At 38.6% G+C, this 20,249-nt stretch overlaps 2 protein-coding genes across 3 annotated transcripts; one reads left to right on the top strand and one right to left on the bottom strand.

Moving 5' to 3' along the window:
• The first annotated feature begins 38 nt into the window (after nt 1-38).
• si:dkey-162b23.4 (sodium/hydrogen exchanger 9B2) lies at nt 39-15,118 on the top strand. Of its 2 annotated transcripts, none has more exons than XM_031276824.2 (13): nt 39-180; nt 2,070-2,306; nt 3,632-3,833; nt 4,117-4,287; nt 5,773-5,915; nt 6,284-6,411; nt 8,033-8,208; nt 8,629-8,735; nt 9,258-9,407; nt 9,646-9,754; nt 11,557-11,693; nt 12,666-12,849; nt 14,006-15,118. In XM_031276824.2, the coding sequence occupies exons 2-13, from the start codon at nt 2,184-2,186 to the stop codon at nt 14,065-14,067; spliced, it is 1,692 nt and encodes a 563-aa protein (XP_031132684.1). In that variant the 5' UTR covers nt 39-180; nt 2,070-2,183; the 3' UTR covers nt 14,068-15,118. The 2 variants fall into 2 exon arrangements, with proteins under 2 accessions (XP_031132684.1, XP_035855922.1); XM_036000029.1 differs by having other exon boundaries at nt 2,060-2,306.
• Nucleotides 15,119-15,367: 249 nt separating this feature from the next.
• cisd2 (CDGSH iron sulfur domain 2) lies at nt 15,368-20,012 on the bottom strand. The gene is made up of 3 exons (XM_031276827.2): nt 19,749-20,012; nt 17,509-17,723; nt 15,368-17,288 (listed from the first exon to the last, which is right to left on the bottom strand). Exons 1-3 carry the CDS (start codon nt 19,849-19,851, stop codon nt 17,199-17,201), a joined length of 408 nt encoding a protein of 135 aa, XP_031132687.1. The 5' UTR covers nt 19,852-20,012; the 3' UTR covers nt 15,368-17,198.
• Between the last annotated feature and the right edge of the window lie 237 nt (nt 20,013-20,249).

Genomic DNA, 20,249 nt, shown 5'->3' with positions numbered 1-20,249 from the left:
GAGTGGTTTTTATAACTGACCCCTACTTCCCTCCAACCAAGCACTTCTGTGCGCGGTAATTTACATACTTGCTTGGCCATCACTAATCCGTCTCATTCCCAGCTGCTCTATCTGCCTCATGACTGCCAGTAACGCTGCACACTGAAAGTTCACACGCGATGACGGTGTTTACGACATGAGGTGAGCTGTTTTTTGTTTATTTACGTTACATATTTAGGGAGCCCAGTCAGAGGGGTCAGGAGCGTTGTCTCTAGATAGCTACCGTGCTTGTGGAAAGTTCACTGACAGTTGGTCGGAAGCACACAGCCAGGCAACTGTTACTGCCAAGGAATCCAATATAGGACAACGCTCCCTTCTTGCGGATAGATGATTAAACCCATATGTGTCAGAATAGAAAGTCCAATTGTGCTTTGCTTTATTTACCGATAAATAATTGACAGACGGGTCAACTGAAAGCGTCTAGTCGACAGCCGTCGCGTGTAACGTTCACGTCGCGTTTACGTACCAACAGGGACTTAGCTAAGTAAAGAGATTAGTCTCAAGGTGCATCGGGAAACATTCTGTCTCCATCTCCGTTGTTTTGTAGACGGCTAATATTTTAAGTAAGTCACTATGATGAGGACATATGTTGGTTGTAGCGCTAGTTAGCTGCATGTATTGAGAAAGCATGTTCTTGTCCGACAAAGGGTCCATTGCCATGGTTTATCGTGAGGCGTGGACCTCTTCAGTAACGTAACTAGCTAACGTTAATGTTACTTCAGCTACGGTTTCGTGTGTACGCCGCTTTAGCAGTACACTGAAATCACACGCCAGCACAACCCGACCTCAAACATTTGATTTGCTCAGCTAGCTAGATGGCAAGGTAACGTTAGATTGCTACCGATGCCGGTTGGATAGGTAGTTAACTCTAACCTACTTGCCCAAGCATCCACTAGCTAGCTAGATGTGCCATATGGCATATGGTCGAGCTGTAACGCTAAGCATTGATTAGTGTGGTCCGTCTGATCGCAAGTGGATTAACCGACGTCTGTTCATAGACAGTATATAAACGGCGTCTCTTGCCATAAGCTATGGAAGCCCATTTCCGCCAATGCAATAAAAAAGATCAAAATAATGACCCAGTGTCTCATAAAAAAAAAGAGTATCTTAAAAATAATGAGTTAAAAATAACAATAATTCCATAATAAACAAGTGTCAAAACTGTTTCATGTTAAAACAATTTTGTTTAATGTAAATTACTTGTCAGTGTTTGTGTATAATAGATTGAACTAGCTAAAGCTATAAATAGTAAAGCACAGTGCAGTATTTTTCCATTGTAATGAGTTACAGGTCAATTACATTGAAGTAGTGCCATATGTTAAGTCAACAGCAACCAGCACACAGTAGCCATCATGTAGCTACATATTAGCCTCATAGATCCTCATTTAGACAATAATCATGTGGCTTGAAGCCTTGTTAGTTTTCTTTTCCTAATTAACACCTGTTATGTTAATCAGACCCAGTAACGTTATGTGTTATACTAAATGAAACTATTATAAAATGTTACAGCTGGGCAATATATAAATATTATATCAATACTGGTGATATGGTGAGATGGCATAAGTGTTGTCTTTTCCTGGTTTTAAAGGCTGCATTACTGCGTTTTAAAGTGATATCATTTTCTGAACTTACCAGACTTTTCTCGCAGTTCTATTATTTGCCTTTACCCACTAGTCATTATATCCACATTACTGATGATTATTTATATTATTTATATAAAAATCTAATTTTGTAAATATTTTGTGAAAGCACCAATAGTCTATCCTTCAATATGGTCGTAGGATAGACTATATACTATGGATAGACCATATACCTCCCTGAGGTATTTGGTCAAAAATATGAATTGGACATCTTCACTGTAAAGCCTGTATGTCTGGAAAAAATAGGCCTGTGTGTGAGGTTAATCTTATTATTTCATGCCATGCCAATTTCCACACCTGTGCCAACACCACTGTTTCCATTATTTATTAGGTAAACAACAATTTGTTTATCTACTGATAAAACCGTGTTGTATGAATAGGGGCCTGCAGTCAAAGCCTGACATACAGAAGCAGAAGTGAAGGAACTGCCCATCAGCGGCCAACCCCACCCCTTGGCTTGATGTAATGTGAGAGAGAAGTGAGTGCACCAGAAAAACTGTAGCCATGGAGGACACTCAGCCCAAGCTTGCTACCCCGGAGCCCAGCCGTGCACCCAGTCCAGCACCTAGTCCAGCACCCAGTCCACTGCTGGACATCATTTCTTTTCCTGCAGCGAACCATGTGGAGGTATAGTATTTTAATAAGAATCTCCTACACCTTTCATCAAGTTTATTGTTAAAAGTTTGTGTCATTATGCATTTTGCACAAAAAAGTCTTTGTTGTTTACATTCCTTTGCATTTTAGTTAGTTCGATATTAGCTTGTACACAATGTCATTTGTTTATTTATTTATTATTTATAATATGTTCATGTTGTGGCAAAAAGGTTTCTCTTTTTTTGTTAATTTTTAAAGTTTGGATTGATACCAATTCTGAGTATCTGACTGGCGCACCCCTATCTAAAAGCACAACCAGTTTTATTAATGTTACTCTGAGTGAGCAGTGTTACCAGATTTTTTTAATTTTGATAACTGTTTTGATTCACAATTAAGGTGGAAAATAAATGTGTTTGATATATTTTTGTTGATGTTGAAATGGATTTTAAAACATGGTATCGAAAAAAAGTATTGTTAAGGAACTGGCAACCCCACCCTACCACCTTAACTAAATAAAATTCTGCGGGAAACCCTGAACAGGACAGCTGAAGACATGAAAAGGGAGAGGGGGGGGAATGACCTGCAGCAAAGGGCCGCAGGTCGGAGTCGAACCCGGGCCCGTTGCGTCGAGGAGTAAACCTCTATATATGGGTGCCCGCTCTTGTTGCTGTAATTCTAATGTGAGAATGAATTAGAATACAGCCAGAGGCAAAGTTAAAACTTTAGTCTACTCACCTGGAAATATGACAAAGAGGGTGTTCTAGGAGTCGCAGTTATCAGCAAGTTCATATCTTTACTCTATTATTTGCAAAGAAACATTAGCCTGTAATCTGCTGGCATGACGTACCTCTTTGTCAACATTACCGATAGGGGACAATACTTAATAAGGATTTGGCAATTAAAGAGGCTACAGGGACATCTAGTCGCCTCCCTCCAGTTTTCTTATCTTTCCATAAGAAATGCATTTGTATTTGTGTCAGTGTGACACCTTAGATCTGGTGCTCTGTGTAAGATGTCCCATTTATATGACTGCTCAGCTACTTATGTAAGGCCTGGATACTAAAAAATATATGCTATAACTGCATTGAACATTGCTCTCAGTAGTCATTTTGAAGGCATCAAAAACTATTGGAATTTTAACACTAATCTGCATATTAATCAAGTTAGTGAAACATTACTTTGGTTCTATTTATAAAAAACAATATGTTACAAAAAACTAATTAAAATTGAGTTTGTAAAGCAAACTGCTTCATCATGTATTGCATTTACAGATGTGGTGTTAAGGCATCTAACAAAACATTATGTCCACCAGGCAAACATGACCTGTTCTTGTGCATATTCTGATCCTCCTTCTCCAGCACCTAAATGTGAACCAGATCCAGTTTGTGGTACGGCGCTGCTCTAGTCCAAATGCCACAGAAGAGACCACCTATTTTATTCCTCGAAACCCTGTGGTGGATGCTGGCACTAACACAGACCCGCCAGTGGTCTGCTGCCCCTTGCTCCACAGATTCTGCCCATGTCCACCAAGAGGCCTTCTGGCCTCTCTCATTACTAAAGGTAAGCAAGTGGGGTCTCTAGTTGATCTGATATCAGTGAGCTCCTACTCAGGAAATGTATTCCATGTCAATCCCTCACACAGGACTGTGAAACTGCAAATAACATGACTATCTTGTATACTTTGAACTACTAAAGAATCACCAATTTTGTAGATAAAGAAATGCATACATATACAGTATGCACACACTCTTTACTACTATGTAATAATCTCGTCATCACAAACACTATAGTGACATATGGCATGACACTATAATCTAATGTCAGTCCCATGTGTCCTCTCCAGTCCTTCTGGCAGCTGTGCTCTTTGGAGTGGTGTGGTCTATCACCGAGGAACAGTGTCTTCCAGGGGGTAACCTGTTCGGCATCACGATCCTCTTTATCTGTGCACTCATCGGTGGCAAAGTGGTGGCTCTCATCCGTCTGCCCAAACTTCCACCGTTCCCACCTCTCCTTGGTAAGGCAGAGAATGTAGTGGTTATGTTTTATGCGCTGGTGTGTTTGTACAATACTTTATTTAGTATTTATTTACACAGATGCCTTCATCAGGGTGATATTTAGGTGATACTTTTCATTTTTCTGGTCCTTCCGCCCAAGCATAAGCCAGAGAGGCTACTTCAACTGTCTACAGTTTGCTCCAGTTGCATACCAATTTTATGCCCATCTGATTATTCAAGAAAGATTTGATTTACATGAGTTGGCCAAGCAACATTTTTATGCTTTAAAAACTCCCAGATATTCTCTACTTCTGAATCATCTACAGGTGATGTGCCTGTCCAGGGGCTTAATGTAAAAAGTATTGCACAATTTTAAGCCATTGATGTATTCATTTGATGAATTATAACAAAGGAATCTTCACCTTTGTCATTTAGTAAAAATAGCGGTCAAATGGGAGTTCCTAATTAACTGTACAATCATGTTGATCACTTGTTCCGTTATTAGCCGGGTACACATTAGCTGCTGGTGTTCTGGATTCTGTTGGTATTTTTTAGAATTTTATTTTGCTTCTGTTGTTGCTTTGTTAGCCGACTTGTATTTTCATGCTAAAATGACCATTATCATGTCAGTGATCTGCTATTTATCAAAAGATGGAGTCAAAAGATATATGTTGTCAGTAATTATGAAATATAAGAGATGTGAGTCTTGGTCAGGCTCTGATTAAATAAACCCTGTTTACCCGATGTGATGGAATACCATCTAATATTTTATTTTACATCATTAATACTGGCTTTGAATAAATCACAGTATTGATCAGAATATAGTGTAAGCATTGGCAAAGTTTGAAAAGTAATATTTTACTGGTGAATTCCTGGTGTTATGAATTTGGAAATGGAAATCATAAACCATCAGCTGGGCCCCTAACAAGATAAAATCAAGGAAGCTTGAGCCACGCCTTATTCGCAAATGACATCAAAAGGTAGATTGAAGTACAACTTTGAAACAAACTCCCAAGATATATCTATGTAAACTTTATTCCCTGTGTTTTTTATGTATTCTTGTTTACCATTTCAGTCTGTTTCTGATTACAATATTAGAAGATTGTTGTCAGTCTGAAGGCTAAAAGTAAAGTCCTCTGTCCACACTCATTAACTCTTTAACTATTTGCTCTGCATGTATTATTTCCCTTGTTGCAGTTCAACACTGGTCTGTCTTTGTTTTTTTTCACACACAATACTCAGTAATGTGGTGTAAAGGTGGTGCCATGTTGCATTTAAGTAAGAATTGGCAGATGAATTGTGAATTTTTAGAGAAGGTTTGGATATTGAAACTTGAGTTATTAATGCTATAAGGCGATCACAGTCCTACATTGTGTCTCAGATGTCCAACTTGAGCACTGCCAGTTCAAAAAGCAACAGGTGGTTTTTATTCTTGTTCTGTATCTGTGTGAGAGACAGTCCTAAAGGATCATCTTTCCTTTACTACACCCTCTGCTGTGTTGCAGGTATGCTGCTGATGGGGTTCACACTGAGAAACATCCCAGTTATAACAGACGGGGTGTACATTGACTTCAAATGGTCTGCGTCACTGAGGAACATTGCTCTGGCTATCATTCTGACCAGAGCTGGTCTGGGGTTGGATCCCACGGTATGCTACATACTCCATTTTTCAAGCTTAGTATCTGCACAGAGACATGTTTAAGGAGATATAATAAATATGTGCTAGTCTCACCTCTCTGCATAATCAAAAATCCAAAGTATTAATTTTCCATTGAAGAAAAGCAAGCACATCTGAGCCTTTTAGAAGATGTAATTAGGTAATGCTGTTTCGATTTAAAAAAAAAAAAAAAAAAACTTAATTGGTTAGCAGCAGTGTTATCAAGTTATTTTCTCTGTCAATTTTCTGATGTTTCACTCAATTAGTGTCAAATACTAAGCATCACTACACTAAGTACACTACTACATAAGTTAACTATTACTGTAACAAACTCTTGAATGGTGTGTCTGTGTTGTCAGGCTCTGAGGAGACTGAAATCTGTGTGCATACGTGTGGCAGCTGGGCCCTGCATTATAGAGGCTTGCACCACAGCTCTGGTGTCGCACTTCCTCATGGGCTTGCCCTGGGTGTGGGGCTTCATCCTTGGGTAAGTAAAACACCACCCACTCACCCACTCCATCTCCACTCTTCATTTTCTGCTTAATAGCAAGCTGTGTATTACCATAACAGTCTAGAACAGACAGAGAGTTCCTTTAATGAATCTATTCCTTTTTTTAATGGACCAGTAAGAATCAAAAATACATTTACCATATCAATTTCAACATTAGTTTTGCATTTTTTTTTTTTTTTTTTTTATGAAATAGTTTGACAGTGAGGATACAGACAGGGAATGTAGGGAGAAAGAAAGGGGTGAGATATGTGACATAGGTCCCCAGAAGGAATCAAACGAGGGACGGTATGAGCCTTAAACACAAGGGCCCTCATTTATGAAACAAACGTACAGCAGAAAAAAAAGAAAAGAAATGCATAGGCCAATCAGTTTCACGTGTAGTAAATCCAGGGAACCTGGAACCTTTAAGTGCTCTTAAAGATGAAAAAAATGTATCATAGACAAAAAGATAATCTTCAGGCACTCTCTGGCAGAGGAAAGAGACACAACAGGGTTGGGCGACAAAAACATTGACTATAATGACAACAAGATGGATGATGGGCTTTTTTTTTTGCTAATTTAAAGGTACTCTAAGCGATGTCACGCGTTTTTTTAGGCTACAACATTTTTTGTCACATACAGCAAACATCTCCTCACTATCCGCGAGCTGCCGGTCCCCTAAACACACTGTAAAAAAACGCGGTCTCTGTAGACAGCCTAGGGTCCACGCACGCCAACAAAAACAAAGTGGTCCAACCTGGACCATGCAAACATACACAAACCGTGTTCCAGCGTTCAGCCAGACGAGAAGGTTAGTGCGCTGAAGCACAGAAGGGAGGGAACGGGATGAGGAGGAGGGAGGAGCGAGCTAGTCTTCGTTTATTTTGAAAATACTTTGAACGTCAACAAGGAGTAACGTCACCCAACATCGCTTAGAGCACCTTTAACGCTTCAAAATAAGTGCCTTCATATTTCTGCTTGGTCAACATTCATGTGACGTCATTGGTGTAAGAGCTTTCTAATCTGCACATATGGCCTGCTTATCAGCGGATGGGGCCAATACAAATATTTTTGTACTGCCCAACTAAAATGTACATTTTTGAGAGAAGTGTCATTTTAGAAAGAAGAATTAAGAGTGTTGTAATTTTCTGTTACCTCCGCCATGTTTTTGTCAGTCTGGCAGCACGATTACTAAAAAACTACTGGCCCAATTTTCATGAAACCTGGTGGAAGGGTGTACCATGGGCCAGATACACAAATTATTTTTCACTTTCAGTGACATTGCAACATCAGACCTTTTGTGCTGCATTCATGCGGTGTCTGCGCTCTCTGAGTGCCCTTTAGTTCTTTTTTAAGAGTGTTTGCAGAATTTGAATGATTGGACATTTCAGAATTTATAAACAAAGTCAGTGTTTGCAGCTCAGTAAAATGATCATCGTTCAGAGAATCAAAATCATTGAATCAAATTCAGGCCTGGTACCACATCTCAGCTACAGTATAAACTACATATCATGCTGCAGGAATGCCTGCCTTTTGCATATGAAGGGTGATGCTTCCCAAAGTTTTCCAAAGGCAATTCTTTATTTGTTTTAAACGATCCATCTCCTCCACATTGTAGCTTCGTGCTGGCCGCTGTGTCTCCAGCAGTGGTGGTTCCCTCCATGCTGATGCTGCAGAAGGATGGTTACGGCGTGGAGCAGGGCATCCCCACCCTGCTGATGGCTGCAGGCAGCTTTGACGACATTCTTGCCATCACGGGGTTCACCACATGCTTGAGCATGGCCTTCGCCACAGGTAACCTGGGAATGTATGTGTTTGCATGTGTGGACAGCTGAAGGGAAATAAGAAGTGCTGACTTCAATGTTCTTTTCTTGAAATGCATCACCACCTTATCTCCAGGGGAGTGGCAGCAAGTTTAGTATACTGCAGTGTAGGTCAACACTGAGAAGCATATGAAATAAGTAACTTCTGCCTGCAGTCTGTCGGAAGCTCAGCAGAGGGTGCAAGTGTGCTATTTACTGTATTGTACTGGTAAAAACATTGAATTTTTTTGTGCCAAGTCATAGTGCATTTTGTGTTTCGTGATGACTCCAGTTGACCATATTGCAGAGCCTCTGTATGGCTATGATAAACTGCATTTAAAACACATTTAGGACAATCGAATCAGTCTATTGTACTCTAATAATTGTAAATCTTCTCTGCTGTTCCTTTTAGGATCCACTTGGTGGAACCTCCTGAGAGGTGTGATGGAGGTGTCTGGCGGGATGGTTGCTGGGATTCTTCTAGGCTTCCTCATCCAGTACTTTCCTAGTGTTGACCAGGTGGGCCTGCTCATGCAGCGTTACAATGACATTAGCTAGTTTTACTATTGCATAGTCATCCTTACACTACTTGAGACCACAGCATGTGTAAAACAACTTAAGAAGAGCCAACAAAGGCTTGTGAAAAAAAACTTTCCACTTGAAATGATAAATGCTGAGGACTTTTGATGAGTGCACTTTGGATTCATCTAAATAATAAAGTACACTGGAATATAATGGAAGAGATGTTTTTGTGGGTCATGGATTTCCTCACATTACAGTTAGGACTGTGCTATCTTAACTCAAACCGTGTATTTTAATAGCTTGTCAGACTCAAAAGTTGTCAAGAAATGCTTCTGTATGAATCAATGTAGGTTAAACACAACAAGTAGATAACATTTTAAGATGAACCACTACTATATATAAAATGTTACGAGCTACGTAAAACCTGCCAATAAATGTTATGTGTAGCGTTTTCTATTTATAAATGTCACTATGTTGAACTAATTCTATATTTAATCATTGACTGTCTTCTTCACCTAGAAACATTTAGTAATTAAGCGATCCTTCTTGGTGCTGGGTCTGTCTGTCTTTGCCGTGTTCGGCAGCGGTGTGGCTGGGTTTCCTGGCTCTGGCGGCCTCTGCACCCTGGTGTTGGCATTCCTGGCTGGCCTCGGCTGGGGGTCAGAAAAGGTAACAACATATACATGCCACGTTGTACACACAGCAGGTTTTTTTAGCTTTCTTTTCACAATTGTCCATCTTTAGGGCTGAATTTTAAGGTTAACTCGGCAGAGAAGTACATTTCACATTACATTTTTCAAGCATACTATATACCAACCTACAGGTTTGTACAGTAGGTTATTCATCGTCTACAGTGCTTCATGTCAAAGATAACCTTCCTTAACATTTGTGTTTGTTTTGTCTTAAGGCACGTGTGGAGGAAGTGGTGGGGTGGGCGTGGGACGTGTTTCAGCCTCTACTCTTCGGACTAATAGGGGCAGAAATTCGAATCTCTGAGTTGGAGGGACTCACAGTTGGTGAGACAGCAACACACATACACACACAAAAATAACACAGTAAGGTGGCGGCGAGAGATTCAAATGTGGCTGTGTGGATGTAAATATATTTCCATAGCCAAAAAAGAGGCCCTGGTAGATTTTTATCTCTCTGTCTGTGTCCAGTAAATACTAAAACCTGAGTCTGTGTTAGCACTCATATACTTTACTTCCATAGAAGTTTCCATATGAGAGTTCCTTGGCAAACAGATCTGAGATTTCTCCCCAAAAAAAAGTAATCTTATTCGAGACAGAACAAATAACATAATAAAAAAAAAAACATATTTTCTTGGTGTTCTGCAAGTAGCTGTAATTGAAACATGACTACACATCATTTTCTTGTAAAATGATTTCATTGAGGATGAAAACATTTCACTGTCTTCACTGTGGCGTGACTTCAGACCATATTCGTCTTAAGGATGATATTTGTTGTGTTGACATACTACTGTATATATATTTGGAATGAAGTACAATATGTTTATGCTTTGGGACTCTGTGTGTGTCAAGGAGAAAAATCCACCTTGGCCCATTCAAAAAACTGTGTGGCGCTTTTGAAAGAGATGAGCAGGTGTGGAGGGCATTTTTTAAAACCTCTACTTTACCTGCTTAGACTGCAAGCTGTGTGTCCTTAAAAATGTGTCCATACAGATCGAGTCTCTTTTTCAGATGGCAGAATGTAGCAGAAATTACATGAACACACCTACTCACCCTGTACCTTAAATTGTTCTGCTGTCCAATGTAAAGCTGCAGACACACTGACCAGACGGCCGACCCTCGGCAGAAAAGGCAGTTGGACTGATCAGTGTCCCCGAGTTGGTCAAAAAAGTGCCTCGGAACACACCAAAGCGATGAGACGCAATACGTCTCCATAACAGCAGGCGGCGCTAATCTGTATTGTCGTCCTTAAAAGAAAACCGGCAGCTGATTGGACGAACGCGTCACGTGGGTCTGGTTTTTCTGGAAATTCAAAGACAGACAGACATGGCGGCTTGTGCAGAATACGATCTCCTATTGTACTAAAATAGTTCACTGAAACGTGTTTCTGAAAACATTTTAAGTGAGAAATAGGCCATGCAGTTGCTGAATCTGTCTTCATTTCAGATTGACAAAGGTCAGGTCAGATTTTCGTCAGATTTTGAGAGACTCTAGTCACGCTTATTCCGCTCCCGGTTTCCAGGTTAGCACTCTACCAACCAGATTGGTCATTTGAGTCCGACTGCCGGCAGTGCCCGCCCCGCAGATTATACATGTCAAATCGGCCAAAATGAAGGCCGACGGCCCCTCGGACGGACGACGGCACGGAACACACTGAACAGACTCGAGTCACTGACCTTGCCAGAGTGTCCAACGGCCGATTATCGGCTTGGTGTGTCAGCTCCTTAAGACAATAAAGCTCTTAGTGTTCTGACAAATGGAATATGATTAAAGTCTTCACTGAAAAACTGTGTTTCATAACTGTTACTTTACTCTTTCATAAAATGAATGGCTTCTAAATTATGGACATTTACTTTTTTAAAGAAAAATATATAAATCTTCACGCTCTTGGTTTTATTTTCTTGTATTTTATATTATAAAATGACTCTGAGGTGTAAGAGGAACATGCACCCCACACATTACATACACAACACGCACTACTCAGCCAGCCTTTGTGTTTTTCTGTTTTTCATCACTACTTTTCCCACAGCTGTTAAGAGGAAGTACTGGTAATAGTATACTTTTTTCTGTATAACCAATATACTGTAGTGTAACACCCCTGTATGACTCTTGTCTATTTTTCTGTTTAGGTCTGGGTATAGCCACTCTGCTCATTGCCCTGCTGGTTCGAATCCTGTTCACCTTTGTCTGTGTGTTGTGTGCGGGCTTTAACATGAGGGAAAAAGTGTTCATAGCCCTAGCATGGATGCCAAAAGCCACAGTGCAGGTATGTCAGCGCTAAAATATTTTGACAAAAAATGTAGAAGTATGTGAAGTCGTGACACATGCGTCGAGGAAGGTGCAATCTTGAAAACCGTCTCACTTACTGCAAAAATATTTGTTATTTTACATACGTATAACGTATAATGTGCGTGTGTGTGTATATGTATATGTATATATATATATATATATATATATATATATATATATATATATATACATACATACATACACACACACACACACACACACACACACACACACACACACACACACACACACACACACAGGAGCTGCCTCCCAGCATGTGATTCGTTTGACTGTTGATTACCTTGAACTACTTAAGGCATATGCGCCAACAGTCAGAAAATAGCATTAGAAAGACACAAAATATCTCAATGTATCGATATCAATAAATTTTAAGTAACATTCATGTAACCTCGAAGATCACCAAAGGTCATTAGAAAGGAACAAGTGAATTTAAATAAACAAAGCAAACATACTGATACATATATCACGAATCTTACAGTGTCATCAAACATTAAATCCATGCTATAATCCAATCCAAAGGAAGAAGAAAAATAGGGACCCAAGTCTCAACTTGTCAAAGAGCATTTTCAGTGTTATCATACATTATATACCTGATGAAGATCAGACAGACAGAAACATTGTAATCAAATTAATCAAATAAATATTTCCACAGTAAGCGAGTGCGGGACTTCTTCTCATTATTTTCAAGTGCGGAAATATTTGTCAGCGGTGCATTTATCTTTCTGAGAGTTTTACTTCCTGCTCAGTTTAGGATTTTTCCTGTAAATGATTTTCATAGTACATATCTGCAAATGTTTTTTATTTTTTATTTTGGAAAAGTGCAGACACTGGCATTTTTTTTTTTTTTTTACTTTAAGTGTTGTCTCATTGTGACGGTAAATGTCATTTGTGAGTATAGAGGAAACACTCGTGTCCTTTTTCTCATCAGGCTGCTATAGGCTCAACAGCTTTAGACATGGCCAGGACAAAGGAGGACAAGGAGCTGCAGAAGTACGGCATGGATGTGCTGACTGTGGGTGTGCTGTCCATCCTTCTCACAGCCCCGGTAGGAGCTCTTCTCATAGGGCTCGCTGGACCTCACCTGCTACAAAAACCAAAGAACTCTGCCTGTGGTGAGTGAGTCAAACCCAGTTTATTAGCCTTTTTCTTAGGTAGGTAAAGTCCTACACTCAACAATTCAACTCAGCTCAACACCCCTGTCGAACCTGCTTTGCAGCTGTGCTCGAGTAATGAATATGCTTTTCTGCAAAGCTTTTACCTTTGTGATAGATGAGTCCACTCAAACAAGGATTTGCATAGTTGTTTACCCCGTCATTCATGCCCTCATGTCTTTTACGTCCACACAACACTGGCATTGTTGCAGTTTAAGTACACTGGATTAACCACAGTACAAAAATCGTGCTTGTACACTTTTGTTTTGTTTGTTTGTTTGTTTACTACATAATCTACAGTGCTGCTCATGAGTATTTGAACCCCTGCTACAGTTGACTAAAAAGAGGAATACAAAAATCATCTTTTGGAAATTGATCTTAATGCCTTAATTGAAAAAAATAGGAAAAATCCAATCTTTGAGAACAGCAATTTTCTTTGTGAATGAATAATGTATCGTAAATAAATAAATGTTCTTCCTTAAAATATAGGGGGCATAAGTATAGACACCCCTATGTTAAATTCCCATAGAGGCAGGCAGATTATAATTTTTAAAGGCCAGTTATTTCATGGATCCAGGATACTATGCATCCTGATAAAGTTCCCTTGGCCTTTGGAGTTAAAATAGCCCCACATCATCACGTACCCTTCACCATACCTAGAGATTGGCATGGTTTTATTTCAGTTAGCCTCATAGCTGGTTTGATTTGCATTGAGAGATGATTTTATGGAAAGTACCCCATGCCAATCTCTAGGTATGGTGAAGGGTATGTGATGATGTGGGGCTATTTTAATTCCAAAGGCCAAGGGAACTTTATCAGGATGCATAGTATCCCGGATCTATGAAATAACTGGCCTTTAAAAATAGAAATCAATAAAACATGTATTTATTTATTTACAGTACATTATTCATTCACAAAGAAAACTGGTGTGTTCTTTTTTTTCAATTAAGGCATTAAGATCAATTTCCAAAAGATGATTTTTTTTATTCCTCTTTTTAGTCAACTTTAGCAGGGGTTCCAATACTCATGAGCAGCACTGTACATATCATGAATCAATCTTTTACTGAGGCTTATCAAATGACGTGTTCTCCCTCTGTCTCCCTCTTAACTTTCCTAGGCACTGCAGCAGGAGGTGAAGATGAAAATGAAACTCCTGTCACCTATGAGAGCACACTCTGACAGCACCTGTCATCCAGTAAGCAAGGACGTTTAAAGAGACTTCCCAGGTGCTTTCACACCTTGGATATTTGAGCTCTCCTTTAGCCACCGAGTGGCTCTTATTTGTCTCTCTATATGCCGGTCAGTTCCTGATGTTTGCCATGCTGCAGAACACATGAATCACTTTGTTTTTATAGCCTCTGGTGGTTTCCAGGCCTCAGACTCCAAACAAATGACCCACATCCCAGCGTCTGTGTCATGCTGTATGACTGTATACAAGAGGGGGTCTTGTTTCTGGTCCTAAGTTAACTTTTAATCAGCTTTTTTAGTGTGAGACATGAATATGGTTTACAGTTTTGTAAATGTGGATATTTTTTTACCCTGTCATATTCACTTGAATTTGACCATTTTTATGACTAAATATCAGTTAACTATTTACTGTATTTGTACTTCAACAAGTGGCTATGCTGTATTTTTTTTTTAGAAGATTCCTTTTGAAGGGTTGCATAATTGAATGCACTAAAAGTAGCAATATTTTTATTGTTTTAAATCACACAATTGACACACATTTAAAGGGGAACACCACCTAAATGAAGAATTCCAATACCATGGCCTATAAAGTTCAATCAATCTTTGTGAGCTACATTCTTTCAAAGCCAGAAACCAGAGAAGGAAGTTTCAAACGCATCAAGTATAAAGTGTGAAGCTGCTCCATAGACAATGAATTTGAGACAGATATGTTTTTCTTTTTTTATACTTAAATGAGCTTTATTCTATTCCCCTGGGTGCTCTGTCATCTATAACATATTTCCCAATTCATTGCCTATGGAGCAGTTCCACACTTTATAATTGATGACATCACAAATTTGAGTTCTGTAGTTTTTGGATTTGGGAGAGAGTTAATTTTAACTAATATTTTTGGACTGTCTTAGACCGTAGGATATATGTATGGATTTTGAAAATGGGCGTAGTTCCCCTTTAAGTATTTAGGTGTTCTGCACTCAGTACAAAATCTTTACAGCTTTGTGATTATGTATTTTTGCGTGTTTTAATAAAATGTGTATTGGCTGTGTATTGGTAATGAAAAGAGTTTGCATAGATAACAAATACTCTGCAGAAGATCTAAATAATAAATAATCCACAACACTTTCCTTTGGTTTATACACAATGCTGCTAAAACTCCCATCATCTTCTACATTCGCTGTGTCCGCTTTCAAGTTCATGAATGCTCAACAATCATCTATATGTCCATATTCAAAACATTCATGAAAACGCAACCTTTGATTGTAAGGGAAAGTTGATTTTTCATATATGATTTTTATTTATTACAGAAGTGTGCAGTTTAACTTAATGTTTTTGATTTGAATGTTTACATTGCCTCATTGTGTATTGTTAGCAACTATTTATAATAAAGTAAACAAATTGAGCATTAGTTTTTTACCAAATATTCTTTAAACAAATGATAAAACGTACCAAGAATTCTCTCTTCTCTTTTGTGTAGCGATACGATAATAACTTAAATTATTACTATGCAACGTATCTGTACAATTCAATTTTACTGTGCATCTTATGTCCTTAATTCAAGTCACTGTTCCTTTAAGTTTCGGCTTCTGATCTGTTTGCTTTTCATACATAGCAGGGATGGCAATGTTGGTCTGTTGGTCGGTCCACCACTTTGGTTCAAACTGAAATCTATAAACAACTCTGGGTTGGATTGTCATGTAATTTGCTACAGATATCCACGGTGCCTAGAGGATGAATCCTACTCAATGACTTTTCCTCTAGCACACCCATGAAGTTCACATTTGGGGTTAAGATTTTAATTTTTGAGCCTGTATTGACAGAAGAACCGAAAATAATGCACTCCTTTAAAAATATGATACTGCAAGTATTACTTGAAAAAATGAGTAGCAGACAATTAGAAAGTAATGTACGCTGTTCCTTATTATTAATTTCAAATGTTTTCAGCTCAAGTTGACATGCAGTGTTTTCTAGTTGTAATAATAAAAAAAGGAAATAAAGCAGCTGTTTGCCAAAACTGCTGAGATTAACATCCCGACTGTTCCTTTTTACATTTTACAAATTAAACACAGAATTAATCAATTCAAGCCATCATTTTACAAAGGTTAATAAACAGTCATTAATAGCTTCATCGTGCAGATCTGACAATACAAGCCATTTATGTAAAAAGCATTGCTGATGAATAAAGGACTATTCCAGCAGGAGGTCAACTATATACAGCTATTATGACAATACAGAAGCTAGAGAAAAAAAGAAAAAAAGGTACAGAGCAAAATATGTATGCTGCAGGAGTTACTTTCTGAGGTTATAACTGGATATTACTCAATGGTGCAGTGGTTTGACATTTTGTAAGCAACAGAGTTGAATACAAAATGTAAAACTCAAATGTTTAAAGGCTTTGAACAAAATACAGTTAAAGAATAACAACTAGCCTTCCATTCACACAATAACTTACAAGAGAATATCACATCCTGAAAGAGTGAGCAGTATGTTGATATTTGGCACACAGACTAGAGGCTGGCTGTTAAACAATACCAAAAGAATATTCCAAAAGACATGAAGACATACAGTACAGTACAAAGTGTTACTTACAGGTTGGACTAGTATTAGGCATTTCATTTAAACAACCATTTACCTGTGGAAAAAAACTTGATGACCCTGATAGGTTTAGATTATTGAAAGTCATAAAGTCACTGCATCTACGTTTCAAGTTTTCCTCACAAACTGGTCCCAATGATTTGTAATTGATTTACAAAAGAAAAGAAAAAAAGACTGAGACATGACTAAAATTTAAATTTACAGTCATATAAAAAGGTTGCTCCGTTGACCAACAAAAGTAAACAATGAACAAAAGCCCATAAAAAAAAAGAAAGAATTCCAACTGCACGATGTCATTAAAGAACCTAAAGTACAGTTTTCACAGAATCAGACGATGGCATTTAGTATTTTTAGTTGTATTAGGACCACTTCAAATAAAGACTGCACATTTCCGAGCAATATAAACATGACACAAAGGTGAGACATTTATATATATATAAAAAAAAAAAAGAAAAGAAAAAGACAAAAAAAACTGTTGAGAAATGAAAACTAAAGACTAGGGAGGTGAGAGGAAAACTCCTATCAATGGCCAATTATAGTATCTTCTTTTTGAGTATGAGCGGTCCCACGTTGTCTCCAGTTAGCTCATTGTGCTTTAAGTGTGACTTGTCACAAACAGGAAACTAGAACAGGAAACAACTTAATTTTAGCTGATCAGCAAGATACAGAAACACTTAACTCCTTATTATCCTGAATTTTTAAATAAATACATTCATTATTGGCTTCAGTAATAAAAGTATAACTTATCTAATGTAAGTAAGCCATCTGTATTTATCGTTATGTGACAAATAGAAATAACGGCCAGTTAACAAATGTTGATATCTCCATACATATAGAACTTACAGTTTTGGAGCGCCAGCAGCGACAGTAACACACATTAGCACTGTTCAGGTCCTCGATGTCTATCTCGTTGACCACTTTTGGGTTCTCTTTCTGGATCTTCAGGTTGATCAGGCTGTCTTTCTGCTTCTTCTTCTTAGGCAGGAATGGGCGAATGGTCAGATAGCCCAGCAGAGCCAGGATACCCAGGAGAGGCAGCAACCGGAGCCACTCGGACACTACAGACACATTACATACACATTACACACGTTAGCAAACAATAGCTACAGTATGAACACTGGCATACAGAGGGTAACTAGAGCGTAAACTGAAACCAGTGTTGGTCAAAGGTTGCAAATGTATTTGTGGTCATTGGCTCTATGAGAGGACAGGACTTCATCTGCATTTCTGGAAGCTTTAAAAAACCTGACACCTCAATTTAGGGCTAAAATGATTAGTTGATTAATTTGTCAACTGACAAAAAAGTAATCAAATATTTTGATTCTTTTTTAATCCTTTGAGTAATTTTTTTAAAGCAAAAATGCTGAATATTTACTGGTTACACCTTCTCTAATGTGTCATTCCGGGTCATACATGAAGGTAAATTGAATATCTCAGGTTTTGGACTGTTGGCTAATCTAAACAAAGCTAAAAAGTGCTTTGGGAAAACCCATCGTGCCATCCACCATACATGGAGAGGACAGACAAGTGAAGCACAGTGAGGATTAACCACAGTTATGTAATTTTGCTATAGCGATGAGTTATACCCTGTCTCCTAGAACTTTTCATAATACTCTTAGTGCAATTAAAATACTTTCACTAAAGTGATTTTGATGCCTAATGGGACATTGCTAATCCTTAATATCTTAGGAAGTGCTTAATATATCTTTCATCTTCTAATCTGCACTGACTGACTAAAGTGCTAATTTATGACAGAAGGCAAGAATCAGACAAAAGATCTGCACACTGTATCAAACGCTCCCAGCTATTTTAATTGTGCAACATTTTGATCTAACAGAGATCTCCATCAGGCATTGTCAAATGCTAAATACTTTATGACAGAACACACAACTTCAGAAACAGTTGAGGCAGCATCTTAACTTAAAGGCCAATCATAGCAAGACTTTCACAAGCCATATCAATTAGTACCAAGTACCACAATAACTAAAATCTACCCTTCGTTGGATCTCCCCTGTGTTTTCGCTTTTATGGTCTTCTCAAAGACTCAAGTACTACTCAAATTGTTCTAGCTTGTCAATTGTCACAGGAGCATTTTAGTAATGCAGAGCTAGCTCAGCTTTTTTTTTTCCACTTTTTGGGGGCTATTTTTAGGCTAAATTTGATACTTTCCAAAGATCTGTCTGGGCTGAAAGGTCAAGTTGAAGTTGTTGATCTGCTTCAAGATGGACTTCCACTTTGGTTTTCTAAACCGCCACTGTACTTAGCTCTCTTTCCTTGATTTAAACTGTGCACTTGTGCTTTAAATAGAAGCTGTGAATTTGTTCAGTGTATGGTTGAGTCTTGTTGTTAAAGATTTGCAAATAACAATGAATCCGCTTTTGTGTTCTCATAGGTGCAAGCGATGCCATGGTGGTTTGCTTTAAAAATGACTTAAACATGCAGCTAGGCTTTAACTGATATGATTACATGAACATTTTCTAATTCGCAGGGGTCATGATAATTGTGGGCTCTGACTAATTTATAATGTTCTGGTAGTAGTCTGTGTTTTGAGACTGTATGTACCCTCCAGTCTAGGACTAACTGTCCTGCCTATGCATCTCTTGATGGTATGAGCTGGTAAGGCTACATATCGTGCTGGAGGCAAACAGCATCACATTTCTAATTGTTAGGATTAACAGGATATTACATTCACAGCTGAGGACAGGTTGAGATGTACTTAATGGTTAAGGTCATAATTCTACCAACATTCTACCAACACCAACACACAAGCAAACTTAACTGTGGAGAGTATTGCTTGTAAACCTAAGGTCACTGCTGAGTTAAAGTCTTAGGTTAATGTTAGTAAACAGAACAAAATAATCCAACTATGATAAAGCGTTTTATGGGAGTCAAGCAGCACTTGAGGACAGTTGTACACATGTCGTGTAGGTCGAATACTCTCAACTACAGCACGACTATGACTGACTTTTCTTTCGCATGCTAGCTAAAGTTAAGAGCTCTGGGCTATAAAGTGCCCCCGATGACTTGAGAAGTCATGTTCTTCCCTTGACAGTCAGAAGTTCAACACAGCTGCAGTTAATTACCTGTTAACCTCGCGAAACCGCCGATCGTGTCCGGAAGCGGAAGCCTCTTAAGGTATGCTGGAAGCTGGACTTTGATTATCCTTGAGATGGATTCTAAAACCATCTTGAATCGCTCAATGTTGCAGGTTTTGTGTTTGACTTGGGTGGTTCCTGGGGCTCATCTATGTCTTTGCGTTCATATTTGAGCGCAGCTTGTCACCGGTACGTAAACTCATACGAAACAACCCGCGGAAACAACCGAAGACGAAATGCGTTGAAGTGTTCGTGAATACACGTAACAACGACCTGTGACGAGTGACGTATGTGGAGGAGTTGGTGGCTCCTGATTGGACAACTTGAATTCAGCGTGACTGAGTATGTCCTCAAGTGCTACTCGTAAACGTCGTTTTTTAAGAACCTAAATAAGGTTAAATAAATGAAAGAAAAATAGAGAAAAAAATGTCCTGAAGTTGCTGCAATTACAGTTTGACATTCAAAAATCCATAGCATTCTAAAAAGCTT

The sequence above is a fragment of the Sander lucioperca genome, chromosome 4, assembly GCF_008315115.2.
Source record: "Sander lucioperca isolate FBNREF2018 chromosome 4, SLUC_FBN_1.2, whole genome shotgun sequence".
Classification (NCBI taxonomy): Eukaryota; Metazoa; Chordata; class Actinopteri; order Perciformes; family Percidae; genus Sander; species Sander lucioperca.
The sequence above is the reverse complement of the archived record's forward strand: the minus strand, read 5'-3'. Positions and strand labels throughout refer to the sequence as shown.